General features: G+C 48.7%; 12 protein-coding genes across 12 annotated transcripts; 5 read left to right on the top strand and 7 right to left on the bottom strand.

Moving 5' to 3' along the window:
• Positions 1-67: 67 nt before the first annotated feature.
• Positions 68-1,409, top strand: BO97DRAFT_468748 (kinase-like protein; the record flags this gene model as incomplete). Its single annotated transcript, XM_025699773.1, has 6 exons — positions 68-273; positions 330-448; positions 537-756; positions 839-1,171; positions 1,217-1,262; positions 1,296-1,409. The coding sequence occupies 6 exons, from the start codon at positions 68-70 to the stop codon at positions 1,407-1,409; spliced, it is 1,038 nt and encodes a 345-aa protein (XP_025553905.1).
• A 691-nt stretch (positions 1,410-2,100) lies between these two features.
• Positions 2,101-2,472, top strand: BO97DRAFT_422102 (uncharacterized protein; the record flags this gene model as incomplete). Its single annotated transcript, XM_025696760.1, has 1 exon — positions 2,101-2,472. One exon carries the CDS (start codon positions 2,101-2,103, stop codon positions 2,470-2,472), a length of 372 nt encoding a protein of 123 aa, XP_025553904.1.
• A 204-nt stretch (positions 2,473-2,676) lies between these two features.
• BO97DRAFT_441268 (uncharacterized protein) lies at positions 2,677-3,520 on the top strand (the record flags this gene model as incomplete). The annotated part of the gene is made up of 2 exons (XM_025698154.1): positions 2,677-2,906; positions 3,367-3,520. The coding sequence occupies 2 exons, from the start codon at positions 2,677-2,679 to the stop codon at positions 3,518-3,520; spliced, it is 384 nt and encodes a 127-aa protein (XP_025553903.1).
• Positions 3,521-3,609: 89 nt separating this feature from the next.
• On the bottom strand, positions 3,610-6,315 carry BO97DRAFT_441267 (Zn(II)2Cys6 transcription factor; the record flags this gene model as incomplete). Its single annotated transcript, XM_025698153.1, has 8 exons — positions 3,610-4,482; positions 4,542-4,789; positions 4,838-4,915; positions 4,984-5,022; positions 5,076-5,628; positions 5,695-6,023; positions 6,133-6,178; positions 6,274-6,315. Coding segments are annotated over 8 exons (1,933 nt in total), but the record flags the coding sequence as incomplete, so codon positions are not given.
• A 627-nt stretch (positions 6,316-6,942) lies between these two features.
• On the bottom strand, positions 6,943-8,690 carry BO97DRAFT_385654 (glycoside hydrolase family 43 protein). Its single transcript, XM_025693489.1, has 3 exons — positions 8,269-8,690; positions 7,757-8,213; positions 6,943-7,705 (listed from the first exon to the last, which is right to left on the bottom strand). The coding sequence occupies exons 1-3, from the start codon at positions 8,665-8,667 to the stop codon at positions 6,981-6,983; spliced, it is 1,581 nt and encodes a 526-aa protein (XP_025553901.1). The 5' UTR covers positions 8,668-8,690; the 3' UTR covers positions 6,943-6,980.
• A 58-nt stretch (positions 8,691-8,748) lies between these two features.
• Positions 8,749-10,393, bottom strand: BO97DRAFT_256079 (composite domain of metallo-dependent hydrolase). The gene has a single exon (XM_025690877.1). The coding sequence runs from the start codon at positions 10,264-10,266 to the stop codon at positions 8,935-8,937; it is 1,332 nt and encodes a 443-aa protein (XP_025553900.1). The 5' UTR covers positions 10,267-10,393; the 3' UTR covers positions 8,749-8,934.
• A 347-nt stretch (positions 10,394-10,740) lies between these two features.
• Positions 10,741-11,923, bottom strand: BO97DRAFT_339581 (DUF1749-domain-containing protein; the record flags this gene model as incomplete). The annotated part of the gene is made up of 2 exons (XM_025691561.1): positions 10,741-11,766; positions 11,864-11,923. 2 exons carry the CDS (start codon positions 11,921-11,923, stop codon positions 10,741-10,743), a joined length of 1,086 nt encoding a protein of 361 aa, XP_025553899.1.
• A 481-nt stretch (positions 11,924-12,404) lies between these two features.
• On the top strand, positions 12,405-13,572 carry BO97DRAFT_403833 (class I SAM-dependent methyltransferase). The gene has a single exon (XM_025694825.1). It carries the CDS (start codon positions 12,487-12,489, stop codon positions 13,459-13,461), a length of 975 nt encoding a protein of 324 aa, XP_025553898.1. The 5' UTR covers positions 12,405-12,486; the 3' UTR covers positions 13,462-13,572.
• A 461-nt stretch (positions 13,573-14,033) lies between these two features.
• BO97DRAFT_432469 (GMC family oxidoreductase) lies at positions 14,034-15,894 on the bottom strand (the record flags this gene model as incomplete). The annotated part of the gene is made up of 3 exons (XM_025697543.1): positions 14,034-15,378; positions 15,507-15,711; positions 15,756-15,894. The coding sequence occupies 3 exons, from the start codon at positions 15,892-15,894 to the stop codon at positions 14,034-14,036; spliced, it is 1,689 nt and encodes a 562-aa protein (XP_025553897.1).
• A 608-nt stretch (positions 15,895-16,502) lies between these two features.
• On the bottom strand, positions 16,503-19,306 carry BO97DRAFT_412049 (uncharacterized protein; the record flags this gene model as incomplete). Its single annotated transcript, XM_025696213.1, has 9 exons — positions 16,503-16,657; positions 16,776-16,806; positions 16,977-17,023; positions 17,140-17,145; positions 17,178-17,184; positions 17,395-18,114; positions 18,177-18,751; positions 18,809-19,038; positions 19,143-19,306. The coding sequence occupies 9 exons, from the start codon at positions 19,304-19,306 to the stop codon at positions 16,503-16,505; spliced, it is 1,935 nt and encodes a 644-aa protein (XP_025553896.1).
• Positions 19,307-22,453: 3,147 nt separating this feature from the next.
• BO97DRAFT_403829 (uncharacterized protein) lies at positions 22,454-23,385 on the top strand. Its single transcript, XM_025694824.1, has 3 exons — positions 22,454-22,735; positions 22,804-22,977; positions 23,032-23,385. The coding sequence occupies exons 1-3, from the start codon at positions 22,712-22,714 to the stop codon at positions 23,170-23,172; spliced, it is 339 nt and encodes a 112-aa protein (XP_025553895.1). The 5' UTR covers positions 22,454-22,711; the 3' UTR covers positions 23,173-23,385.
• Positions 23,386-23,422: 37 nt separating this feature from the next.
• Positions 23,423-25,020, bottom strand: BO97DRAFT_403828 (uncharacterized protein). Its single transcript, XM_025694823.1, has 2 exons — positions 23,692-25,020; positions 23,423-23,643 (listed from the first exon to the last, which is right to left on the bottom strand). Exon 1 carries the CDS (start codon positions 24,617-24,619, stop codon positions 23,894-23,896), a length of 726 nt encoding a protein of 241 aa, XP_025553894.1. The 5' UTR covers positions 24,620-25,020; the 3' UTR covers positions 23,423-23,643; positions 23,692-23,893.
• Between the last annotated feature and the right edge of the window lie 2,617 nt (positions 25,021-27,637).

Here is a 27,637-nt window from a genome sequence, read left to right as displayed (position 1 = left end):
TCTTATTCTTCACAATCATGTTGTAAACATTCCCGGTGATGACTCGCTGCGCCAGGGGATCTTCTGCATGATCGGTACCAGATTGATTGTCGATAAGCTAGGTCACGGCGGGTACTCCACGGTTTGTCTCGTTCAGGATAAAGACAACCAACAATATGTCGCTCTTGAAATCAACAAGGCGAAGTCCGTTCCCCGAGAGACAAAGGCTCTCAGAACTCTTTCTGCCTCCTCCACTCATCCCGGAAGAGAGGCAATCCCTGCTTTTCTCGATGAGTTTGAGCTGATTGGTCCCAATGGCCGACACGCTTGTTACACCATGCCGCTGGCAGATGCCATCTAAGGGATATCTCGTTCAGCCACCTTTTCCCTCTTGATGTTGCTCGTGCCTTATCATACCGACTTGCGCAGGCCGTTGCATACGTGCACTCCCAAGGCTATGTTCATGGAGGTCTGTCACAGCTATCCTTCACTTACCTCCGCTTCGTTCCGTATTTGCCTCGACCCCAGTCAGCTGATCCTACAGCAATTCGATGTAGATATTCATCTCGACAATGTTCTGGCTAGGCTCCCGCTAATCTTTGATGAGCTTACCATTGACGGCCTGTACGAGAAATATGGCAAGCCGGAGACGATTGTCGTTACGCGATGCGACGGCAAACCCGTCCCTCGCAACGGTCCGGCCAGAGCAGTTCTCCCTTTGTTTCTAGGCAGGTACGCGGAGAAGTTTTCTCTAGCTGAAACCCGTCCCTCGCAACGGTCCGGCCAGAGCAGTTCTCCCTTTGTTTCTAGGCAGGTACGCGGAGAAGTTTTCTCTAGCTGAAACCCGTCTTCTGCGCAGCGATTTCGGCGAAGCTTTCTGCCCGGCTTCCGGATTGCGGCTCGGAAAAGACTGCCACACCCCGCCTGCTCTCCGGGGCCCAGAGACAGACCATGATCCTGAGGCCCCGTTCACATATCCCTCGGACATCTGGAGTCTTGCCACCGCTATCTGGGCGATCATCGGAATGAGGGCGATCTTCACCACGGAATATATACCCGGAGACCAGATACTGGCGCAGCAAGTGGATGTGTTGGGACCTCTGCCGTCACACTGGTGGTATCGCTGGGAGGGACGCAAAAAGTTCTTTACCGAGGACGGTACCCCAGCGGAGTCATACAAAAGGGATAAATGGTCTCCGCTTGAGGTGTCCTTCGACAGTTGCGTGGGGTAGTTCAGGCAAGAGGCTGGGGATCAAATAACGGAAGCAGAGAAAGTGGCTTTTGTGGGCTTAATGCGCCAGATGCTCAGATTTTAGCCGGAGGAACGTATGACTATTGAGGAAGTCCTGAAGTCGGAGTGGATGCGCGATTGGGCATTACCAGACTACGAACAAAGCCTACAAACCTGTAATCAATCTTCGAAAAATTGACTTGCTTGTTGACATCGGGTGTCAATCAGGGGACATCTTCACGGTTCCGGGTTAGCTTCCCCCAATCTTCCCCATTAGTCGCAGAGACAACGTTTCTTGGAACAGTCAGAAGGTCAAAGAGAACGACCCGCTTGAGGGCTATATGAAAGGCATCCCCGCTTGCCTTTCCCAGCGCTGGGATGCAAGTGGTTGCTTGACTTATCCATCCTGACTACTCCACCCTGGCAGAATTGCCGGCCGAGTATCGATTGGAACGTACTCGGCCCCGAGCATACGAACGGTGTCAGACGTGACCAGATTCGAGGGCATTCTGATGGAATGCAACTCCGCCCTCAAAGCAATTGCGCGTTCGCTTCCACCATTTCTGCATCTTTTCGATACCCATCTCCCGGTAGACGAGACTTGGAAAGAGGTCCAGCGGATTAGCCTGGGGCTCAACTACTACCTGATGCATATGCTGATGCCCCTACCCACGCCACTGCTATCCAGAACTACCTGCATCGTATCGGAACCCCCAGCCAGATGATCCCAATGGATCAAGTGGCACCCGGGACGAGCCTCACCATTGTGACCATCGACTGAGACCTGGATCAACCATTTCTACGCAGCATGACCCACGAGAATTTTGCAGCGCTCTAGCGGCTGGTCCGCCACAGTCAGAATGTGGCCTGAGTGAGTTGCACGGTGGACGATGGCTCCTCGGACCCAGCATACAACATGGTCACGGGCCTGGCGCGGGTATGCCGCTCGGAAAGAGGAAGAGCACCAGTTTCTCCGCGTCGGGCTGACGAGTGAGCCCGCCAACACGCCCTCCGAGGTAGAGGTCCGGGTCCACGCCGTCAGACTGAACTTCAAGGACTGCCTTATTGCGCTGGGGCCCGCCGACACCTTGGGTAACGAGTGCGCGGGCGTGGTGACGCGCGTGGGGCCCGCCTGCTCCCCGGACAAGGTCCGGGTCGAGGACCGCGTCTGCATGTCCACGGTCGAGGCGTTCAAGACCTATGCCCGCAGCAAGGTCCAATGCGTGTGTCGCCTGCCGGAGGCCATGAGCTCGGACGGCTGACCCACGGGGAGAAAGTGCTGAACCACGCCGGCGCTGGCGGTACGGGCCAGGCAGCGATCTAGATCAGCCGGTACCTCGGGGCGGAGGTCTACGTGACCATGAGCTCGGAAGTGTGCCTGTGCTCCTGATCATACATGTCGCTGTCTCTGGTGAAGTGAACGAGTCGCTGGTAGTTTCATCTCCAAGGAGAGATATGGTCGGATCATGCTGGCAGGTGATGCGGCCCACGTTCACGCGGTGTACGGTGGCCAGGGCTTGAATACCGGCATCGCGGATGCATTCAACTTGATCTGGCGCGTGGCTTTCGTCGGCAAGGGTCACCACGGGGGCTCCGTCCTGCTGAAGAGTTACGATGAAGAGCGACGCATGACCGCCAACGGGGTTATTGATGTGGCTGCCAAGCTGGTGCAAATAACGATCAAGACAGCCCTGGAGTACGTTCAGATGATTGATTGAGAAGAATGCCAGCTACATCACCGGGATGCAATACATGCCTATTACCTGATCACGTATCCACCTGACATAGATTGATCCAAGAATGAGTGTTCCCTAGTACCCCGCTTCGAGTCCTTTGGTGGAAACATCCTCCTTTGCAGACTTCGTTGTCGGCAGCCGCTGCCCTGATCTCCGGTTCACAAGGCTTCCGCCGACAAATCTATTCGCGACTGCTGTGGACGAGTCGGAAATTGCAGGGTGGCAAGTGTCGAAGCAACAGCTTTACGAGATCTTTGAAAACGGGAAATACAAAACTTTCTTCCTTGGAAAGCAAGCTCCAAGCCAATGGGTGGACCACGCATTAAGATTGCAATAGACAGCAAAATTCTGGCATTTTCATGCCTCCCCGCAGTGACTGACGGAATTCCTGTACGAGTACCAGGCTGACTGGGTGGATAGTATCCAGGAACAGGCTGTGGTGGTGAGACCAGACTTGTATGTCGGCTATGCCGGTAAGGGCTGGTTGCAGTACCTCGAGGATGTTCTTGCTAAGCCCTACTCAAGCCACATCGATTACACTTTCCTTTGGCGGACTACGGCATGGGTAGTGTGAGGAGAGTATTAATAGGTCATAGGCGCCAGTATAGAGATGTGAAGTTTGGCTTGCGACTGTGCGGAGTTAATACATGTAAACTTATGGCGGTACGGACCAAGGGACTGAGATGCCGAGAGAAAGGAGTCAACCTGACAGAATTGAGCAACCTGGGTGTACAGTATAACAATGCTTGTTCTCGGGAAACTGCGAATGCCTCAGGAAATGTGCCCGCAAGGGGCTTTTGAAGCCAACGTCTGCCCACGCCTTGACGCATATTGAAGAAAATATATCTGAAGGACAAGGACAGCTTCTCGAGCTCAGGAACCTAGATAAGAGAGATGTAGGTCGTGCTGAGTGAAATGAGATGTTCGATGAGTGAAGGTCACTCGAATAACGAAGTATACGCTGCATCGAGATCGTTTACCATAGAAGCAATTCCCTCAAAGACCGTATCCCTCTTCATGGACAGAATCAGGGAATGAGCTCCATTCCGTAGCTCCTCGACCAGTCTGTGAGCATCTTGGATTTCCGTGCCTGGCTCGGGATGATTCAGGAGAGGATAACAAATCGAGATTCGTTTCGACAACAGAGCTGCCCGGAGACGGTGCACAAGCATGTAAAGCACATAAGACGCTTGCATTGCCGCACATTTGAAATACGGTAAAGATCCGGAGTATCCCTCGCGATCAGATCCCAGTGGGCTGAGAGCGGAGTCCTGCAGAATGGGGTATACAGATAATGGCGGCCGTGGGCAAGGTATATCTTTGAAGGCACGGGATATAGCTAAGGCTGATTTCAGACAGATCATGGAAGATTCATCCCTGCTGAAAGGGAAGAATGCCTCTATTTCGATGGCTGTGGTTGATGTGAATCCCTGCGCTGGGATGCTGTCCATGCGGAATGAAGAGAGGTCACAGTGCTTTTCCAAGAAGATGGGTACGTCAGAGAATGCTCTGAACCGGTGCAATTTGATCCGAGCACTACCTTAGTGTCAGCGTAACCAGAGCCGGAATGAATCAGAAATGCTCAAGAGTCGTACCCATGGACCAGAGTGCTGGCAATCAACCCGAAGCTACGGGCGGCACACCCTTCCGTACTATTGCTCTGGGTCGGTGGAAAACTCGAGTCACAATCGGAGGCCAGTGACAGAATATGACGGTCTAAGCGAGTGATTCTGTCCGGAAGGTCTGACGCTGTCGCAGACTGGAGACCCTGCGTATTGATCATGCGCACAATGGCATCGACTGAGTCGTGGGCATCTTGAGCCTTAAGTATTAGCGACCACGGCTTTGGAAAGTTAGTTAGACTCTCGCTAAAAGACCGCAGTGGACTTACCTCCAGGCCGTTGGTCCCCATCTCAAACGCAGGATAAGGCGTTGTGATTCTCGGATCCTTGGTGGTGATGATGGGGGACTAGCAGAAGCGTATTAGGAAAGCCGCGCGCATCAGCATAACAGAGATTGCGATGAGTATAGACGTACCGACGAATTGACTGTGGAAGACTGGTACCCTAGGATGATCTGGGAAAAAGTAAGTATCACTGGCGGCAACATTCTTTGGCAGGCCAACGTACAGCTATCCACCATGCCCGGCGTTGAGCCTCGGATGCGCTCTCTGCTAACCGGTGCAACGAATTGTCCATCGCGGTAGTAATAGCCTGGTTCACGCGCATGCGCATGCGCTGGATATGACCGTTCTGGCAACAATCATACACCCCGAGGACCATGAACGTCAAAATGGGATGTAAGTTTGCGGGAAGGTCGGGGTGAAACCGTCGATCATAATCTGACGGTCCAGGAGCGAGCAAAGATTCATGTGGCTCCACGATAGCGTGTTCAGCACTATCCAGGGCGGATTGAGCAAAAAGATTGGAGTAGGACCGACGCAACCACGCGCAGCACGGATCGGTGGGGTTCCCATCCTGCGGAGGTGGGATTAAGGCCAGAATCGCCGAGAGGGCCAAGCTCAAGCAGGACATTGGTAGATACGACAGGCAAGATTGATCAACTGCCCCGGCCTCTCCAGGGGAGGGCTGATAGACCTGGGGGATGTCTGGTCTTAAAGGGGCAACGGGAGGGGGCAATAGCGGCAGGAATGGATGGATAAAGATGTAATATGCATTCAGTCTGGACTCATATAGACGAGCATTAGTAGTCACGGTAGTAGTCATGGCGAGATGGTGTTACACGAACATGTCTGCTTCGGACGTATAAACCCGTAAAAGTGGCCCTTGAATCTCACAGGTGGCGCCTGCATGGAGCGCATCGAAACGATCCTGCGATCCTCGGCCGGCATCTTGTGCCCTCTTGTAGGGGGATAGCAGAGCTAAGGTGTTCCAAATACCGGCATCGTCGACCAAGGAGCAAGTGCCCGAGTCTTCAGTGAGTGATGGGGTGGGGTGGGCGAGATCGACCACCGTGGGGGGTTGCGGGGAGGGCTCTGGCAACACATTTCGAGTGCGTCGGCGAGGTCCACCTCTTCTACTGGGCTGAAAAGAACACGGGCGATTCTTGACCAGACACTATGACCAATGCGTACTCTATTAGCAGCCAGCGGATGAAATGCTTGCTGTATGTAAGAAGTTAAGTAGGAGGGGGGGGAGGGGGTGGAGGGGGTGGAGTCAGCCCTACCGGCTTGCATGGATTCAGTCCGTCACAGCGGGTTTTGGATGCACGACTGCCAATTAAGAGAGTAGTAGTTAGTGTCTGTCAAGGGAAAGACGGAAGGCAGGGAGTAGGGAGTAGAAATGGACATGAAACAGCAATACCCACCATGCCAGACAAGCTGCTTTTACAGGAGGGGTTCCTCGCATGGTGTAGAGTGAGTGAGGGTAGTGGTTGATGGGAAAGAAAGAAGTGTCTGATTGCAAAATGAAGGAAGGGAAACGATGCAGTCGCCGATGGCCGTACAAACGCCGAATGCCGAACGCCGAGACTGGCCGCATCCGCCGGATTGACCGCCCGGGATCTGATCCCGTGACCTCGCTCGATCACTATGGTTACTGATATACTGTACACGGGTTATTACTTCCAGATGCATTCGTTTGAAGCTGAGGACTCCCTGTGAACTCCCCGGTAAACTGCCGAAGCTCCCGCATGTATGCAACGGCGTCTCCAGATGTTGCTAGTGAAAGACTGACAAAGAACCCGAAGAAGATCTCTTGTTGCAGGTCCGGATGCTCACCAGTGAGGAGACAATATATACTGATGACTGATCTTCGTCAAGACCCTCGGCTAGGATTTTCACAAAGTGAGGAATTCCAAGGCGTCGTTTAGTTCAACATCACATAGCATCTTCATCAACTGTTTTTTTCTTTTTCTTTTTCTTTTTTGTGTTCGACTTACATTCCCTTAGATTCACCGGGCAGCTACGGTTGTAAAAAAGCAGGTTGCTTGTACATCCTACTGGAAAACTATTACCTACAGTGCATACATCAACAGCACGGGGCATTCTGATCCTCGTAGGGCCAATCTCTATCTTAACGCCATTCGGCATAGTGGAAGTCTGCCGGAGCCAAACATCTCTGCCGTTCGCCAAAGGCATACAGACCAAGCATCATCCCTGTAAATGGGGCCCCAACCGTGGGCGCCCTAGTCATGGTCCGATTTTGCACTGCGCCGATCCATTGCAGGGCCGTCTCCTTTCCGTCTGGAAGAAGCTCGCGGAAGCCGAATCGGTAGGACGTGCCACAGTCGACAACAAAGATGATGTCCGACTGTTGATCCCGCAGGGGAGTTTCCACAGCCTCCCCCTCAGCAGAGCGATATCGTACCACACGTGGACCTTTGGCCGCCCCACGCACGCCAATACTGCTGTAAGTCTGATAGTTCCACCAGACCACCGTTCCAGCCTCAGTATGCTCCTGATTTGAATGGAAAGAGAGTCGGGTTTCCCAGGTGCAGACCCGGTGGGTCTGCTTTCGCAAGAACAGCGTGGGACACGTGGGAACCGACAAATTGTAGGGACCACCGTACAGACGTAGACAACCCTCTCTGTCGGTAAGAGAATAGTCGCGTACCAGGGGCGTATTCTTTCGGTACCAGCCTAGCTGCAGGCCTGGCTGCGCGAAGTCGTCGCGCCAGGCAACGAGGTGCTCGAACTGATACAGCTGGGGCCCGGAGTATTCGAGTGGAATTTTCTGACCCCCATTGATGACAGGCCAGTCGTTTTCCCAGTCCATCGGCACCAAGAAGGTCTCACGTCCTGAGAGCGATTAGAACCCAAGTCCCTTCGACCGTGTGTCAACTAACTTACCAAAGACAGATTCCTCCCAAGCCCCATCCCGCCAGACAGGCCTCACGCCAAGGAGGACAGCCCACCACTGCCCCTTGACATCCTCGACCAGATCGGCGTGGCCAGTATTCTGCACTTCATCGGCGAGACCATTCCTCCAGAGGGGATTCGTGGGGGCAACCTCCCACGGGCCGAGGGTCCCTGACTTACTGCGACAGACCCATTCGCAATGGCCGCTCTCAGTGCCTCCTTCGGCCGTGAAGAGATAGTAGTATTCCCCGCGGCGGAAGAGATGTGAGCCCTCCGCTACGCCTGATGCTGATTCCCGGATCAACTGCGGCTCCGCGAGAGAGGCTCCAGTCTCCAGGTCCACCGGCACAATATGCACGGCAAAGTCTTTAAGCTGTGCGTTGGGTGTGCGCTTCAACTTGCGGTAAGTGGCAGACAGATAGACAGTGCCATCGTCATCCCAAAATAGCTATCGAGCAATGAGCAGCGATCAGAAAACAAACGCAGCCAACGAGTCAACTCACGTCCTGATCAAACCCGACCTGATCGAAGTAGACCGGATCGGACCACGAACCCGAGTTCCAGATGTTCGTCGTCTTGACATAAAAGCCGCGCGGCCAGACGCGATCGTCTTCTTGAGGTCGATAACGTTGAAAGCAAGCAGCCAGACAGTAGAAAGTGCCCTCGTGATATCGTAGAGTTGTGGCCCAGACGCCTCCGCCCGGCTCCGGGGTCTGGATCTGCAACTGGCTGGGGCGTGTCAGGGCATGGCCGATCAGGGTCCACTGGATCAGGTCGGTGCTGTGATAGATTGGAGCCCCAGGAACATATTCGAACGAAGACGTGACCAGGAAATAATCAGAGCCGACCCGCACGAGGGAAGGGTCGGGGTTGAATCCGGGAATGATGGGGTTGGTGTACATACTGCTGCGGGAGGAGTCGGGAGGTGCAAATTGCACTGCAGCCAAGATGGCGGGGAAAGGTTGGGCTTATACGGAGGTTTCCTTCACGTTGATTGGTGGAGAAATAGTTCGAGACTTGCTTGGCTAGTTCAACATGGTTCAAGGTCCTCGATGAAACTGGAGTTCGAATGGATTTACTCTAAACGAATCAAACACCTGAAAGGTGGCCGACCATACACTGTGCCACTAACAACAGTCTTGATACAACACGATACTCCCCTTTGGCACTCACGCCGCCACCCTCTCGTTCTTCCCATTGACGTGCTTGTGGATATGACCATTGATAATTACCGCATGCAGATGGTCCTGGTTTTGCAAAATGCGGATGTCTTCCAGAGGATTGCCATCCACCAAGATTACATCGGCATAGTAGCCCGGTTGCACTTTGCCAAGCTCATCAGGGTGGCCCATAAGCTCGCCTGCCATCGCGGTCGCAGCGAGAATGCTCTCCATCGGCGTATATCCAAACAAATCCACAAAGTGCTGCAGGTCGCGCGCGTAAGTCCCATGCGGAGCCCAGGCAAATCCATAATCACCGCCCGGGAGGACGCGAATGCCCCGACGGCGCATCTCACGCATGGTCTGACAAGCGACCTCAACCTCGTGCGTGACGCCCTTTTGCTCGGACATTTTTGCCGACACTCCATAGGGTTCGGCATCGCCCTGCGCCATAGCATAGAACAAATTGATGGCCGGCGCGACCCAGACTGAATCCTTATGTTGCTCCAGCAGATCTAGTCCCTCCGTATCCGCGAAGCTAGCATGATAAATCACATCCACGCCCGCTTGCACACACTGCTTGACCGAGGCAGCGCTGCGGGCATGGGCGCATACGCGTTTACCATGGAGGTGCGCTTCCTCCACTGCCGCCACCGTCTCCTCCAGATCAAAGTATGTCTCCTCACTGGGCATCGTGGGATGTACGTTGTCCCCCGTCATGCTCAATTTGATATTGTCTGTACCTAAGGCGACGAATTCTCGCACTACCTGGCGCATCTCCTCCGGCCCACTCGCATAACGCGAGATCTTGGGAATAATCGCCCCGTCCGGCTTGGTCACCTCCGGACAGTTGGCGAGAGTGCGGGGACCAGGTATCAGCCCCGACTTGATGGCAGCCTTGATGGCGATATCGAGGCGGGGTTGTGCAGCCGCGGCTCCGAAACACATGGTGTAGCCACAATTCAGGTAAGATCGGGCGGAATTGGCGGTATGCAGGACATGCTCCTCGAGCGGAAGACTGGTGAGTTCATCCAACGTGGCCGCATTGTTCCAGCTGAGGTGTGTATGCGAGTCCGCTAGTCCGGACATGAGTGTTTTGGTGCCACCGCCATCAATGACCAGTGCCTCCTGGGTGGCGGCGGGATCGACTTGACCCACCGAGACAATGCGCTCCCCTTCGATCAGCACGTCACCGGAATAGGGGTCTGCCCCGGTCGAGTCCAGAATGCGAACATTTTGGAAGAGGATCTTCTGTGGGTCTTCGGGGCGGTGGTTGTTGATGGTGATGTCCGCGGGAGTTGGCCGGTACGGGCGTCGTTGAACTTCTCCAATAGAGCCCATGATGACCTTTACCGATACTGCGAACAGAAGTGAACAGAAGAAGTGTTGTCCGGGGGAGGGGATAGCTTTTCTAGCCACTGCTGACTGGCTGTGACGAAGCTCAGGCGGGGGTTTGTGGCGGGGGTTGCATTTCCCCTCTCACTCCTGCATTGCTCCTGCAGGGATCATGACCACTCAGGCGCACTGCATTCTGGGTTGCATGCAGAATACAAGGATTCTGCCGAATTGACACAAGTGGCAGGACAGACGGCCCTATGAGCTCGTCCCATCGCGTCGTCACATGCTGTGAAGGGGAAAAAGCTCCGCAAACGGGGAACGACAAGCCTCCAATCAGTTCTGCTGGTGCGCAGCTCGCCATGGCTTGTCTGGCAGTCGACTGCAGATCGGTATCGTTATCGAATGGTTTCTGCAGAAAAGAGGGCAGTTCGGGTGATGTGAGGTAGAGCGTAACTATCCAGTTGTGCTGCAGCCTAGCTACAGTTTTTCCACATCTCCCAGGTATCCTGTCACCCTCTCCACCAAGATCCGTCTGGGCTCCGCCTGGTCGGGATCACTCAGGGCATGCGATGCGCCCGGGATAATTAAGCTACTAGGATGCCACGCCTCATGGCCGAGAATGGCCTGCCATCGGTGCATGAGTGCTGCCTTGTCGACCCACGGGGGAACCGACTGGTCCCTTCCGGAATACAGCACCATCACGCTTCCCCTTGAATGCAGTACCCTTCGGGCTCGCACCATTCCAAAGGTGTTCTGCAGGTGCTCGTCCGTGAGATCCGAGCTGAACAAGTCGTCTTCATCCGGTCGATGGGGACTCTGGGGGCTAAGCAGGCTGAGAAACCGCCGACTGCTGAGGGGCGTATCCGGGGGGTAATACATGCGGGTCGTGGTGGCCAACGGCACGATTGTGTCATAGACCATGGTCTCATCCCCCCCACCTCTATCATAGGTTCGCTTCTGTGCTTCCTGAATAGCTTTGCGGTATACCTCCTGGATCGCCTCCGGACTATCGTACTCCGTGCCTGTCCTGCTTAGCCACAGAGCGGCTTCCCGGTCGGAAACCGGGGCCTGCATGATGGCCCCATCGACGAGGGGTCTCGTGATGCCAACATACTGGTCCGGGGGTGTTTCTCGATCCAGGACGGGATGTCGTGGTCGGGGGTTGGCGCAACTGATGTAGTGCATCACGTCCTGACTCCCGGTGGAGTGACCCATCATCACCACTTTCCCGTGTCCGTAGAGCGAATTTTTGTGGTCGCGGATGTAGCCCACGCACTGAGCAATCTCATCGATGTCCTGTCCGAGGGAGCCCATACCCCATCCAGCATATGAGGACGAAAGCAGCGGGGTGACGACCGACCAGTCGCTGTCCTGGAGGGCACGAATCACGTCGGAGAGATAATCCACGGTGTTCAAGCCATCGGAGAGACCGCCGATGAAGACGAGGGAGTGCGGTTTGGGGCGAGATCCGCGAATATACTCGAATGCGACCAGTCGGTTTGTCTGGAAGATGATGATGGTGGTGGTGTTAGCCCGGTGAACGCACCGAAGGAGTAGGGGATGCAGAGGGACGGCAGAGAGGAATGGTAGGGGAGTATACGTATTGGTGCAAGATACCAGGATGGCCTTTAGACGACCCTGGAGAGGACTGCAAGCGCATTGTTACTCTAGGAGGATTGTGGTTGGTAGAGCATATGCTGTGCTCGCGAGGCTGAAGTTGATGTTGAGGGAAAGGGAGAAAATTAATCAGATCCGCGTTGGCGGTAACCCGTTATTCCGTATACGGCGGACTATACCAGCCACTGCACTTTATCAAATGAAAATTGATACAATTGTCTTTATAGGATTAATATAGATGATAACAACAATAATTCTAAGATAATCAAGAATATTGAAACTAAAAACAAAGGTGGATGCAGAGAATCATCCTCGTAATTATACGTATATATCCACAGACTGCCTGAGGCATTTGAGGTAAATCATGTAACGCTTGTCAGCCCGCCGACAATCATAGTAGACTCACTCCCTACTAACTGCATATTGAATAGTCTTATCAGCCCGGAAAAAACGAATCCCCGTCGCCTATACATACAAGCGGTAACATGGTGCCATTTCGCGCATCCCCATCTTTCGTGTCAGATATTCTGTTCCCACTGCTGTGGCTCCCCTTTCCCGTCGCACTTCTCCCATCTTCTCATCTGACCCACACCGTGGCTCACTATCATGGCTCATTGTGAAAGCCACCATCCAATTGCAGTGGATGTGAATGAATATACTCAGAGTCTCACGGGGACTTGCTCGTCCACCACTTCGCTGAGCTCGAGTGTGCTAAAGTATGAATACAGACATGGCCGCCGGTATCACGCATACCAGTCCGGGAGTTATCCCTTCCCCAACGACCAACCTGAGCAGGATCGGTTAGATATAATTCACCATGTATTCTACCGGCTGCTGAATGATCGCCTATTCCTGGCGCCCATCAACCCCGCCGGAAAGCGAATGCTTGACATCGGCACCGGAACTGGACTGTGGGCGATCCAGATGGCCGACGAGAACCCGTCGATTGCGCAGATTACCGGCCTTGACCTGAGCCCCATTCAATCTTCCTGGGTGCCACCGAACGTGGATTTTGTGGTGGATGATGTGGAAGAGGACTGGGTGGAGAGCAAGCCGTACGACTACATCCATTGTCGATATATGGCTGGGTCGATCCGGGACTGGCCGCGGCTGATCCGGCAATGCTATGATAATTTGGTGCCTGGCGGGTGGCTGGAACTGCAGGAATCAGTTAATACTCTCTACTCCGAAGACGGCAGCCTCAAGTCCGATAGCTGGATGGTGAAGATGATGGAGGGATTAATCGACGGCGGAGCCAGGGTCGGGCAGACCCTAGATCCAGCACTGTCCTTTGAGGGCTGGGTCCGTGATGCTGGGTTTACTAATGTGCAGGTACACAAGTTTAAGTTACCCATTGGGCCATGGCCGAAGGATAGTCGACTGAAGGAGTGTGGCAGCTTAATGCAAATTAACTTTGTCGAGGGCGTTGAGGGGTTCACAGCGCAACTCTTTATTGATGTACTGGGCTGGAAGCCCGAAGATGTTGACGCACTTAATGCCGGGGTACGAGCTGAGTCACTGAAGGGGATGGCTCACCCCATCTTTGATTTCCTGGTGGTGGCTGCTCAGAAACCCTTGTAGGTTAAGGGCAACCCTCCCTTTCCACTGGGTCCAGCAGACAGCTTGGTGACAATTACCACGCCTGTATTTCAGATGCGACCGTTATAAATCATATATCCCACCTTGCCATGGTTAGACTAGAGCAGACTCATTGAACCTCCTGGTACTCATATAATAAATAAACCCTATGGTCAGAGAGCCCCACACGGGCAATCTGTCACGGACAGCACGGAGTAGATTGCTCAAATGTAACGAGGATTTAATATGCATGCTGCAAATCGGAACTGGTTCGGTATGGTTCAGGATAGCCTCGGTGCAAGGAGTGCTCCATCTGATGGCCGAGGCACCGACAGCCTCGGGGCTCTTGGCACAAGAAATGAGGGAAAACCGCCGTCAATTAGAACCTCTAGGTATCACGCCTCATAGCATGGCTCGAGCGTAGGCATGGCAATGTCGCAGGATCCTGCTTCCTTGCCAGGCCCATCGCCTATCGGCCGAATATCATACTGATTCAAGACGGTCCGGAGCGGCGAATATCCATTAGAAGATATAGTAGCCTCTTCTATACCTTCGCTGTATCTAGAATAGCTGACCTATAGCTCTTCTTTTGTTTCACTTAGGATCTCTGCCGCTGCCTTCTCAGCAATCATATATGTGGCCAGCACCGGGAAGGAACTGGGAAGCCACGAGAAAGCTGATCCCTCCACAACCCTCAGCCCTGTCACGCCGCGCACACGGAACTTGGAATCCAAGACCGCCATCGGATCGTCATCGGCGCCAATCGGGCATGTGCAGCAGCCATGGTGCCCCCAAGCAGTATCCTGCGCATATCGAATGATATATTCTCTGGTCGCAACCTCTGGGCCAGGTAGAATCTCTTTAAAGGGAGTTGGTTGCTTCTCTAATGCGTTCCTTGCGAGAAGGATGCCTTCAACCTGTGCTTGAAGGTCTTCCTCGTAACCGGGCGAACCCGTGTCATAGTAGTTAAACTCAATGTCCGGCGTCTCGAGAGAGTCGGTCGACTTTAGGGAAACGGTGCCTGCGCGGTTCCGAGGATGCGCTTCCAGAACCGCCCAGACAAAGATCCTATGGTCACTGGTGATGTTGACGCTGAAACCCGGCCAAAAACCGCGGTAGCCGGTCGGACCACCGAAGAGAAGCACATCACAAGTGTTGTTGGTAGTCACTGTGCTTTTGTAGAGAAGGCCAACGGGAAAGCCTGCAGTAGCATAGGTAGCTCGATGACCGTGGATAGGAATTTGCCAACGTTGGTAGCATGGGTCGGGGCCTTCCGGGTAGCTGAAAGTACAGCCATGCAGGAACGAGGATTTATTTGGGAAGCGGCTTATAACTACGATTTCATAGTGGTCTTGCAGATTGGTCCCGACGCCGGGAAGGTTTACCAGAGGCTCGATTCCCCACTGGCGTAGGTTCTCCGCGGGTCCGATGCCGCTCAGGTGGAGGAGTTGAGGGCTATTAGATACCCCCCCAGCGATGATAACTTCGCGTGAGGGGATGGCTGTACCGGGAATCCCACCTAGGAAAAAGTTATCTTGACGGGCCAACGGACTGGCGCTGTATAGATGTTTCCCTTCAAGAAAGGAGACCCCAGTAGCTCGAGGTGGGAAGACAGAACGGTCGAAGAGGACTTTCGTGACATGGCAGTTGGTTCGAATGGCGAGAGGGTGTCCGGCAGCCCTGACAGTGAGAACCCTCTCGCGGGGACTGCGCCGACGACCATCGTCGGTTTGAACCGGAATTTGGTAGGCGGCCGGCTCAGTGTCTCGCTTGGGTAGTTCCGTGTTGATATCCCCAGCCAGCAACGTCAACAGGTTGGCAGGCTTGCCGAGGGCCCCAACCCCCCCAAGAAACAAGCCCAGCAACTGGGGATCATCCAGCACCACCTCCGAAGATGACGTTTGGGTGGACAGCCAACCACTCTGCCCATGTCCTGGAACCCCAGGGGGCAGATAGTGGTTGTTTTCAAGTTGAACTAGGTACTGGCGCATGTCGTCCGAGTGTCATGAGGTATCCCCGCTGAGATTGGCAATCCTGTCAAAATCCACCAATAGGAATAAATGCTAGTCAGGGCATTATGAGCCGCAGAGCCATCGAAGGTGCCGCCGCGAGGATAAAGGATGCCCTTCATTGTCGAGCCTGGTGGCGGACGAAGGCCGACGTATGTCTCCCCGGTGGGAGTGGAATAAACTGTCTTATAGTCCCGGGCTTGCCGGTTGTCATCACTGTAGTGCCGGACATAGAAGTTCCAGACTATTTTGTCATCCTCATTCGCCCGGAAAAAAAAAAGCCGGCACAGTTATAGTTGGTATTGTCCCCTTGGTCGTCGCCCGACTCAAGGAGAAGAGTTTTGTGACCGGCGAGTGGACTACCTCCAGCGCCAGGACCTATTACAATAAATTCATAGTCAGCCAGAGAGAAAGCCGTCGCAAGCATCCCTAGGGTCAGGAAGGCCAACGCTCGGAAGTAAGCCATGTCGCTCGCATACTAACAAAAGTGAATGTTCGAGCCGGGTAAGTGGACAGTAACGGGGTTTATCAGTAGGGTGTCCGCGCTTGTCAGCTAATTAGAGAATCGCCGTGCAGTGAGGCCTAGCACAAGTATCACTAACAGCTAGTTAGCCAGGGCTAGCCTTTAAGCAAGAATTATTTTGTCGGTGGATTGGGTGTCCGAAGTCCGGGAGTACGAGCGAGGGTGTAAAGAGCACAGAGTACCGTTCCCCAGAACGTCAGATACCCATTGCCCTCTTGAAATGACCTGTGTGTAGTATTCTAGTTCCTTCAACCAAACAAAAAGAAATCAAAACGCACAATCCACTGGGAGCATTTGTGAATCGAATGACGATCTCCTCATCAAGAATCGCCCACTGAGGCCATCTATCCTGTTTCCCTAGTTGTTGCCAGGTCTCCCACCACAGCTTCGGTCAAATTGAAATTCACATTGCTCCGCTGAGCAGCCTGTGGTGTATTCATCGCTGATTGTGCTGAGTGCCGATGCAGAAGATTTATCTTCATTGCTGGTCGGCACGATTAGCAGAGTTTATGCTATACTGCTGAGTCTTCTTTGCCCATGGCATCGGGATTGGTATCCGAGTAGGAGTTTGCGACCGGGTGGATGATCAGCAATCCAGGCGCAGATGGGGTAGATTTCCGACCGATAGGCAGTGCCATACTCTTATGCAGATCTGCAAGCAGCTGAGCTAAATATAGTTTATTTAGTGTTGTGCGCATATATTAAGGTCGATAGCATAAGTTGGCTCATTACAATCGGTCACGTGGTCTTCCTGCACCGTCCAGCGGCGTATGGCATCGACTCACGAGAATCCTTATTGTACACGGTGCAGTCCATCTAATTGCTAGGTGTAAAGTAGGGCAACAAGATATCCCAGCTTCATATTTTTATGCACGACCCATGCGCTGCCAACTGCTACAGAAGACCAGGAGATATATTTTCACTATTCAAGCAGACCAAACTCTCCACAAGAAGGGACAACCCCTTCATCGATCTGGGAAGCAAACCTCCGCGTCATCATGGATGAGAACCATGCCTTCCAGTTTTACCTCGCCTGTATGACGCCATACTAGAGCCAAAGTACTTTATCTCCAAGCCAGCCCTGATTGCGGGGATCATGTTCTCAGCAATGACATCACTGCGGGCGGGAGCCGAACCTACTGTACTTACTTAGTACTAGGCAGTAAGGTAGTACTAGTGGGGCGCACCAATTTCCTGGTTAAGTTAAAACTACTCTGCCCACAGCCGGTATATTCAGCAAATAGATTGTTGAGAACAGAATGGGAACAGAACAGTAAAAAAGGAATTCACATGCATGGTATCAACTGGGTGGTATCTATCTATTTGTCTATTCTTCTGTCATAATCATTCGAAAATCAAAATACAACGATGCAAGCAAAGTTGAATAAGTCCAACAAGTCACACGTGGGGCAATTCGATCGGCTCCCCGGCCTGCGCGAGGAGATCCCAGCACACATTCACCTGGTAGTGTTCGTCCAAGCGACGACACAGTCGGTCAATAAAGCCCCGTTCGATCGAATTTCGCTCAAAGACTTGGTAGGCGACCACGACCGGGTATAAGATCCGATAGATAAAGCAACGGGGGCCTTTGGCGATGTATGCCTCCAGACTTCGGCAGATATTGCAGGCCCACTCATATCTCTGCTCGAGAAGAGTAGGAAGATGACTGGAGGCAGCGATCGTGATACGTAGGGCCCAGTAATAACACATGACGGTGGTGAGGAGGAGGTCCGGGTAGGTCAAGAGTGGCGGGGTGAAGATGCGCCCAGCAGGATCATGGCAGGAGAATATGGGGAAGGAGGTGTCCAGCCTCTCTGGTGACTCCTGAATAGCGCCGTGATTATAGTTGACAATGCTCTCGTGGTACCATCGTTGCAGCCGGTTGTCTAGGGCCTGTGCCCAGGCGCTTGGAGAGGAATATCCATGGCGAAGTTCCTCGTGGTCGGAAGCACCCGACTCCAACTCGGATCGATATTTGTCCGTCTGGAAGAGGTAGTAAGGCACTTGCACGCCAATGTCCAGCAGCTGATGAAGCATGTCTTTCGGCTGATGTCCCCAGGGGATGGTCATCCAGTCGGAATCCAACAGAAACAGCGGTCGCCGGAGCAGGATGGAGCCGGCTATCTGCGTATGATATCAGTCCTCTACTGATGTGGAGCCATGATTGACGGAAATTCCTTGCTCACCGAGTATATACGATGATCGAGGAAGATTGCCTGCGCGATGCCAGATCGATGTTCATCCGGTTTGCGGGATTGCAACAATTGAGCTGCACCCACCAAATGCTTCAACAGTGCACTGCTGTCGCCTGTTAAGACCTGAAACAAGCTCAGCTGAGGATTGGGTGCATTCAATTCCTGACGACCTACCTCGCGGATGATGAAGATATAGGCGGCCACGAAGACATCGAGGGGAACAGGCTTCCCACTGCAGCGGCGAAGCGCTCGGCGCATCAGGCGGATGGCATACGTGTTGTGTCGATGGCCGGCCATCTCAATGTCTCGGTCACCCCCGGTACGACCAATGAATATCAAGGCGGTATTCTCGAAGGCAACCTGCAGAAGCTCGGACTGGCCCCTCATCAGGGACGCGTCGCGGAGGATGAACAATTTGAGTCCAGTTTCCGGCTTGCCCAGTGGGCAACAGTCGTCAATCAGGCGTTCGATGAAGATGTCCAACACCGCCGCGCCCGCGGAACATTCCATGGGGAGGGGGATCTCGTCTGAATCATCGATGCCATCGCTGTGATCCTGGACTGAGCCTAAGGTCGGATTAAGCTGATGCTAGCCACCAGAGTTGCAATGTATTCACCACTGACCTTGTCCTTCGCCATCCTCCCGGTGCGGACTGCCGTAAACATTATCCCGTAGCGGGTTGTCATCCTGGATGACCGAGGGTTGCACTCCCTGGAGACGGGCCAATTGCCTCTCCAAGGACCGACATCGCTCTTCCAGCTGGGAGATATACTCGGACTGACTAATGTAGGTTTGTTCTTCCGCGGAGCGCGGGAAAGTGCATTCCTCGGGGAGACCACGCAAACAGCACGATCTACACGGTAATACCCGGTTGCACTACTTGGCGGGATCCTGATGAGCTCATGTTCCAGTTACCATGGGGGGAACAGTCGGGGAGTTTTGACAAGGAGAATTTACCTTGACTTTGCGTTGATGACAAGGTAAACAGGAATAGACGGGCCGTTGCTTGCGTTTCGCCTGAACCGAGGCCAGTGGTTGGGAGTCCATGACAGGCGCTGTAGAGGGACTTGACTTAATGAATGTGGTTCATATCGTCCTGCGCGCAACAGGGACAGGACCATGATGGTTATTTTAAAAAGAACCCAAGACCTGTGCAGGTAGAATACATCTTCCTTGACACGAAGCTATTGACCATGCAATACGTAGTGATACGTAGTATAATGGTGGATAGTGGAGGACAATAGGGGCAAGGTGTGGGGAATCGTCAGTGTCAGTCGGGTTCTTTGCTGGTCGGCCACACGTCATTTGGTGGCGATGGCAGTGGGCAGAAAAAGCCGTTGACTGTAGCCAAGAATGAGATCGCGGGCGGTGGCTTGAGCATGCGTAATCTATACTACCCTGACCGTTTAGCCGTGGTGCCGAAAGGGGCTACGTACGTCTGTATTACCGCACCCGTACCACGGATGATCGGCTCTTCTGCTCGGCCGGCCGGCCGATTCCTGTCTAAGTAGATTCCCCAAGCATCTATCCATGACGATGTCGATCCAATCCCTGCGAGCAAAACTCACACCAGGAACCACCAACGGTTTCCGCGAAACTCCATCCTTGTGCGGCGGGGGAATCGGTGGGTAATAATTCCTTCCACTTGCTTGTATGTACAGTACTTGGTATCCATCACAGCCACCATCATCATAGCTTGATCAGGTTCGACTAAGGGCCAACCAGCTACAAGGATCAAGGGACAGGGGTCCAGTCGATATTAGTAGGCAACTGAGGGGCCCGACCTATTACCATTTTTGGCGAGTCGTAGACCCCGAAGTATTTTTGGTTGCCACGGTGCATATCTCAATCCGTGCCTGGGGCATTCATATCATGGCTGCAATCCTGCACGCGCCGTGGCCCCAAGTCTCAGTCCTGTCTGTGCCTACCGCCAGTTAAAATACGCCAGAGATGCCTCTTTCTCATTAGACTAGGGTAGTTTAACTCCGTTGCCCTCGTTGGCAACCCTGGAATAAGGTCAATCCGGTCCGCCTTGTGTCAATCCCGATAGCGGGTAATTTGTCATCGGTCCAGCTCCCGTCAGAACAGAGGAATACAGGCGGACAAGGCTTTGCCAGCTTCGCCAGCTTCTCATTTTCGCCGAAAGTAGCAATCCGACAGTGGGAAGGACTTACCCAAAAATCTATCATGATATTAGGCAGATACTTGGTCTGCGCAAAATCGAGAAACACATAATTTACTTCCTCCTCGCCAAGGGCTGCTACGGTTGAGCTGGGCGGCTTTGGTTTGCGGGGGGATGCGCTCTCTGTACTGATCATACGCTACATACAGCACCCCATTGGTCTCTATGGCCATAGAATGGGGTGGATGTAGTTCATTTGACTTAGATAATTCTTACCGCGATTTCCTTTTCCCGAATATCGAAAGGGTACAGGCCTCGACACGAATCAACACCGTGGCCAAAGTCGTCATCCGTAGTCGTGCCACAGCTGCATAGTTGACGTGCTTAATGATTCGTTAAACAGACTTAGTTGCTAGATACCCTGTATCCCCACGGGTAATTCCTTCGAACAATATCGTGCTCGCCTGGCTCTTAGCATGCAAGAAATATTCTATTTATCCTGTTTGGGCGAGATGATCGAGGAGAGAAAAGATCTCCGGGTGCTGATCGTGGGGGCCGGTATTGCAGGGCTGGCGGCTGCCATCTCCAATCTTGATATCCAGCGATATGAGCAGGCGTCCGAAATCCCAATGCCTGAACTCTTCTTCATTACAATATCTTAGCAGAGGGTGGCCGACCCCTTTTGGGTCGTTGATCTAGTTAGTGTATGCGCACATTTGACAGGCCTCGCTGTGTACAATGCACTCTCGGACGAAGTGGGCTTCAGATCGCCAAGTGGCATCCCCCTGATCTACCAGTAGGTCCATCGATAGGCCTCATGTGAAGGGATCTTCTGAGACAAACTGTGGCAGTCACTGGAAGACCAATCAAGTCCACTCTATTGGTACGCACGCCATTTTCCCTGGCCCTCGCTATAACACCACTCGCTTTCACCAGGCCCATCTTCATGCTGCACTGCTACAATATGTCCCTCGAGACTCATTACACTGGCGCAAGAAAACCATCCGCGCTAAAGCGAACCACCCAAAGGTTATTCTCCACTTTGAAGATGGCACGAGCACCCAGGGGGACATTCTTCTTGGCGCTGATGGCATCAGCTCGATGGGTTCATTTTGCATATGACCGGCATTTCAGAATCTTACTACTGACTAAAGAAGGCTCGGCAATCAATTATGCCTGGCCATAAGCTTCGTCTGAGAGAAAAGATAATCATGAGATCAACGTTTGATGCATCGTTGGTGGAGAGGCAAGTGCTTAACTTGCTGACTCGGTCCACTGGGTAATAAACTCAACCGGTTCTGCACCTGATGTAACGTGCTAACTTAGATACCGTGGGGACCAAATAATATTCTTTTTCGCATCTTTCCTGGGTAAGAAAGTCTGACAATTTCAATTGATGGACACATGCCTCGTTCTGGTCTCTATCAGGCTACGGTCAGTACGTTGTTCACGCTTACTACGACCCTAAAAGCCCCGCGGAGACTGGAGAGCATAGCGCATAGGATCAAAAGCGCAGTATAGAGTTTCTGAGGCAGATACTATGCTCCGACCGGAAATACTCCATTGCAAACAAGTCCCTAGAACTGGAACCCAGTTGTTAAAGGTTTGACCGAGCTCACCCATGCTTCCAAACTCTTACCCAACTATAAGGGCAAATCGGTGTCGACTTAGGTCCTTGCCTCTCAAATCCCTCCACTAGGAGACATTGCTCATACCCACGGAGGTATACTTTTGCGGCTGGAGGACCTTTAGCGTTAGATGATGCTCTTGCTTCTCGCGTTGGAATTTGCGCATGTTTACAACAAATTGGCTAAACGATAGTTGGTGTCCAGGAGTAGCAGTTCGGTCGCCTTGGAGCTGTATAGCCGAGCCAAGGAGTCATACAGAGACGCTGCTGCAGATTGTGCGCAGTCCAATCAGTGCTGGTCGGAACCAGGAGAGGATTTTGCATGAAGAACAGCTCGCCTTTCGTCCGAGGAAGAGACTTGATACGGTATAGCTATCTGAGCACGATGCAGCGGCAGCGGCAGCACTCGTAGCTACAATTGCAAAGGTGAACGATGATAAAGCGGACGTGAAGCCACGGGGGAAAATGGCTACTAATAGATTGGATTGAGGGGTCATCAGACAGTAGACGGAGTAACACCTTCCCTGGTTCAATTCACTGCCAAAGATCTCAAGTCGATTCATTCTTCCAACTCACTTGCCTAAGCTCAATCTTCGCCTTCTCTTCCTTCTTTCCCCATCCACTCTTCTTTGCTTCCTCTAACATTCTCATCTTTGTTGATCCATTCCCATCAATCCTCCTATCCTTGCACGCAACTCTCCTTCAACCATCTATCCGTTGCCTTGCACGTCATACCTCCTTCTAACCATCTCATATCACTCGTGTGTTGCCATCGACATGCAGGTCACCAAGACGGCCACGGTGAATCTTCGCTTTCCCTTTCTAAGATCAAGACATTGTCTGTCCAACTGACACAGCGACACCCACAGTTTGGCCCCGTGCCAGTTGCCACCGAGCCGCTTGCCGCATTCTATCTCGCTGCCCTGACCGAAATCCAGGAGCAATACCACAAATTGCCTTACGCCGCTGAGTTGGATCTGAAGCTCAACCCGGTTTCGGAAGACACTGGCACGGCCAATACAGGCTCTACTCTTATGCTACTCGTGCGTGCCACGCTCCGTGCCCAATTTAGGGAATTGACATTGATCGAGGTCTAGCTTACTGCTACTGGGCGCACCACCGTCGAGGAGAGAAAGATTGGATTCGCGACCATGATGCATGCGATGTCAATTCAGCCTCAATTTACAGGCATGAACATGGAAGTCAAGCTGGTTTTCAAGATCGCGACCGAAGACTGAAAGGCTGGAAACAATGGGCGTCATCGTGGATACTCTCCGCGCATTGTACAGTACTTTGCACTCTTATCTTGCTTTTGCCGTACGTTGGATAGAGGCGTCGACTGAGAAGGAGTCCCAACAATGTACAGTAGGACTCACAGCACTCCACGTTCTGCATGAGCTTTCTATCATCTTCGGTACTTAGATCTAAGGAACGAGTCATTCAAGCAGGAATTGAAGTTACAGCCACACTTAGAATTCCTTCCTCGATCGCAGACTCGGCTAGAGGTCGAGGAGACGTCGACTAGCATGGGTCTGTGTCGGGCTATGCACTTATCGTTGGTGCCTCTGTCCTATTTCCGCGATTGTCTTTCTAATTAGTGATATACTTACCCTACATGATGGATGATTGATCTCATTACCTCAACAATGTGACTCGGTCACGGAGTCCGAACTTTATTCATAAAATCGAAAAGATTGATCATTCTAATTCTGGTTGTTGTCAGAGTATAGAGCGATTTGGAAAGGCATTGGACTCACTCATTCCGAGCAACAGGTCTTGTGGGATCAAGGCCTCAAAAGCCCGAAGCCCCATGGAGCGACTCAGGTTCTCCGTTTTTAATCCTCGCTCTCCGCCCAGGCTTCGTACGAGTTCGTGCCAGACGGGGACACGTTGCAGCCAGGGGGCCACAGGCGATCCATCTCATTCTCCGATTCCTCGCCCACCAGTAGCAAGCCCCGCTCAGTGAACCAGGGCAGCGAAATTAAAGCCCCAATAGCGGAGTTCTTTGGAAATGTGGATGGCGACACGTTCATGGTCACTGTCGGTGTAGTTACAGATGGGACAAATAGACGGGAACGGGTGGTGTGGTGTCCCCCGCACTTCGTCGATATCCTCCAGGGTCCACAACTTTCTGGGGTTGTGATACTCCCGTACGTGCCGGTAGTAGTGATCGATGTTGAACGGTTGGGGCTTCATGAAACACCGGTCAAGGAGACAAGTCCCACTGCACAGGTCGCTTTCAACATGCTTCCACCAGTGTTCTGGCTCCAGGTACCTTGATGGTAGAGTTCGAAAACAACATGGACAGTCAAACAGCCTTGAGACTGGATCAATGATAATGTCCGGTGTCTGATGGGCGGCGTGAAGAACAGCATCGGCCCCGGGAGGAGGAGGAAGCGGTATTCCGGTGGCCAAGGCCTCCTGCTTTTCTTCATCGGTGTAAATCCCTGTTGACTGCGTCTGGGCCTGCAGTTCCCGGTTGCGACGCGTCAGGGCATCGCGAATCATGCGCTTTTGGACCTCAGTCAGTTGCGTCGGATGCCCGTCTTCTCCTACCTCAGTCTTGCCCAGCCGTCGCAGTAGCCATCGTGTGATGTCCTCTCTGAACTTGCGATGGTCCTCCGGCTGGAAATTGGCATCCGCGTCGAACCACTGCCACTTTCCGGTGGGCATCAACACTCCCATTGTCGAATTCGAACAGTAGACCTACTACCTGAGTTTAGCTTTGAGTAGGCAAAGTATGCAAATATGAGAATGAAGTTGGCAGCTCAAACCATCTGCGCGGATACTCCGAAAGAAACGCCCTGATATTTATGCTGAGCCGATTGAGGGTTGAGATAACATAAGGTTGCGTACTCACGAAGAAAAGGATCTGGTCTGGGGCAAACAAAGAAAGTTGCGCCATGTCCAAACAAAGGATTGCTGTTGCGAACAAAGGCAATAGATGTAACAAATGTACAATGTTGAATGACTTTTCATGAGACTAGCATCAAAAGAAGTGGACAAAAGGCATTTATAAGTACTGGTCATCCAAAGCAAAGATAAAGCATCAAAACCACAACAGCTTTGTTAGCAGCAGAAGCCGGTAAGCCATCAGTATCAGATCATTCTATTTTCCAGCCTGTCTAGATTCATTATTTATATAGAAAGACTTTTAAAAACATTAATAAAAATCCTTTAACTAAATTTCTATATAAAGATATATATTAAAATCTAATAATCTTAATATTGAGTGATTTTCTAAATAAAGTAATTTCTATTAGTACTAGTTCTTACTCTAAGAAGCTAAGATTAAATTTTGATATTTTTCTCATTAAAGAATTATCAATCAAAAAATAAAAGAAAATTAATAAATATAAATAAAAAAGAGTATTTAATTTAGATTAAAAAATTATAAAAAATTATTATTCAAAAATAAGATTTATAACTATTTATTTTGATAAATTAAAATAATTTTTTAAAATATATAAAATTAAAGTATTATAATTATAATTATAATTATATTAATTATTATTAAAGATGAAATAGTTATACATAAATTGAAAATTTATTATAATTAATATCAAATTATGTTATAGTTAATCTATATAACTAAGTAATTACTATAACAGAATATCTATATCTTAGTTATAATATAATTATAATATTAATAATTTAATAAAATCTATATTTTAAATATCTAGATTTTATTATATATTAGAAAAATAAGAATCAGTTTATATTAATATAATACTAGTACTTTAATTCTATATTTAATTAATCTTTTTTTTATAATTTTAATTTTTTTTTTAATTATCTATAAAAAAAATATATAATATTATTTTAATAATTATATTCTAAAAATAATTTAAAATTAGAAATTTTTTTATAGATACTAAATCTTTTACTTTAATTATTTATAATTTATTAATAAAAAATCTTATTATAATATAAGATATTATTAATAAATTTTAAGATTATTAATAATTATAATAATAAATTATTAAATTAAAATAAAAGATTTAATAATATAATATTAATCTTATATTAAATTATTAATAAAAGACTTTATTATCTTTAAATAATTTAAAATTAAGAATATTTCTTAATTTAAATTATTTTCTAATATTTAGAAGTAATAAGAATAATGTTATAATTTAAATTATAATTTTTAAAAAATAATTTTGAAATTTAATATTAATTATTAAAAAATCTTTAAAGCTATTAGTTATATAAATATTATATATTAATAAAGATAATACTAATATTTTAAAAAAATTATTTATAAAATAAAAAAAATTTATTAATTATTTATAGTTTTTCTTTATTAAATAAATTTTTTTTATAAAGAATATTATTATATTTAAGCTAAATATAATAAACTAATTTAAATAAATATAATAATAAAATAATTAAAATTTATATAAGTTCTATACTTATTTTAATATACTAAAATAATATTTTTTTAAAATAATAAAAAAAAAACTTTATTTTTTTTATTAAATTATTTTTTAATTTTAATTAACATATTAAATAATATATTTATTAATTACTTAAAAAATATAATAAAATAATATTAATTATAATTTATTATTAAAATCTATACTTATAATAATAAAAATAAAAATGAAAATAAGAAAATCTAAATATATTATAAAAATAATTTTATTTTAATATAAAAATATTATATTATCTAAGAATTTATATTTATAATCTAATTTAGAAATAGTTATATTATTATTTATATAATAGTATTAAATATTTTATAAATTAATACTCTAAAAAGTAGAGTAGCTTAATCTGACTATTATACCTTAACCTTAACCTGACCTTAACCTAGTAGTCAGGTTAAAATATAAAAATCAGATTAACTGTAGATATAATAGTTAACTATAATTAATTATTATATCTAAATCAGATAGAATCAAGCAGAAACTAAACTAAATTAAATAAAAATCAGATAGAACCAGACAGAAATTAAGTAGAAATATTCTATTATTTTATATTATCTTCTTAAATAAATTTAATTATTAAGAAATTTAATCTACAGATTAATTATTAATTAATCTAGATAAGAATATATATTTTTTATACCTAACTATTAATCTACAGTCAGGTATAAAAGTTTTAATTTATCTAATCTAACCTGGCTGTTAGCCACTCTATTAAAAAAATAAAAAATCTAACTAAATCTAGAGATTATAAATTAAAGAAATTAGTTTAGAAAATTAATTTAAACTAAAGTCTTATCTTTTATTTTAATTTAATTCTTTAAAATAAATATAATTAATAAAATCTTAATATCTATATAAGTTTTAAATATTAATAAGATATTTATAAATATAAATACTAATATTAAGTATAATATTATTAATATTTAATTTAAATAATATTTTTTTATAAAAATCTTATTATAATTCTTAAATTTAAAGACTCTTAATAATAAAATAATTTTTAATTATAAAATATAAAATATTCTTATTAAAATAATTAATTTAAAAAGAATTAATAATAATTTAGTAAATTTTATATAATAATTTATTATAATCTTAATAATATTTTTATTTTATTATTTATAATTATTATTAATAATTATAAAATCTATCTAAATTTATAAAATAAAATATAATAGTTTAAATTTTATAATATATAAAAATTATATTCTTAAAAATTTATTAAAATATATTAAAATTATATTTATATATATATTTTAATTAAGCTATT

This window comes from Aspergillus homomorphus, assembly GCF_003184865.1.
Source record: "Aspergillus homomorphus CBS 101889 unplaced genomic scaffold BO97scaffold_7, whole genome shotgun sequence".
NCBI lineage: Eukaryota > Fungi > Ascomycota > Eurotiomycetes > Eurotiales > Aspergillaceae > Aspergillus > Aspergillus homomorphus.
The sequence above is the reverse complement of the archived record's forward strand: the minus strand, read 5'-3'. Positions and strand labels throughout refer to the sequence as shown.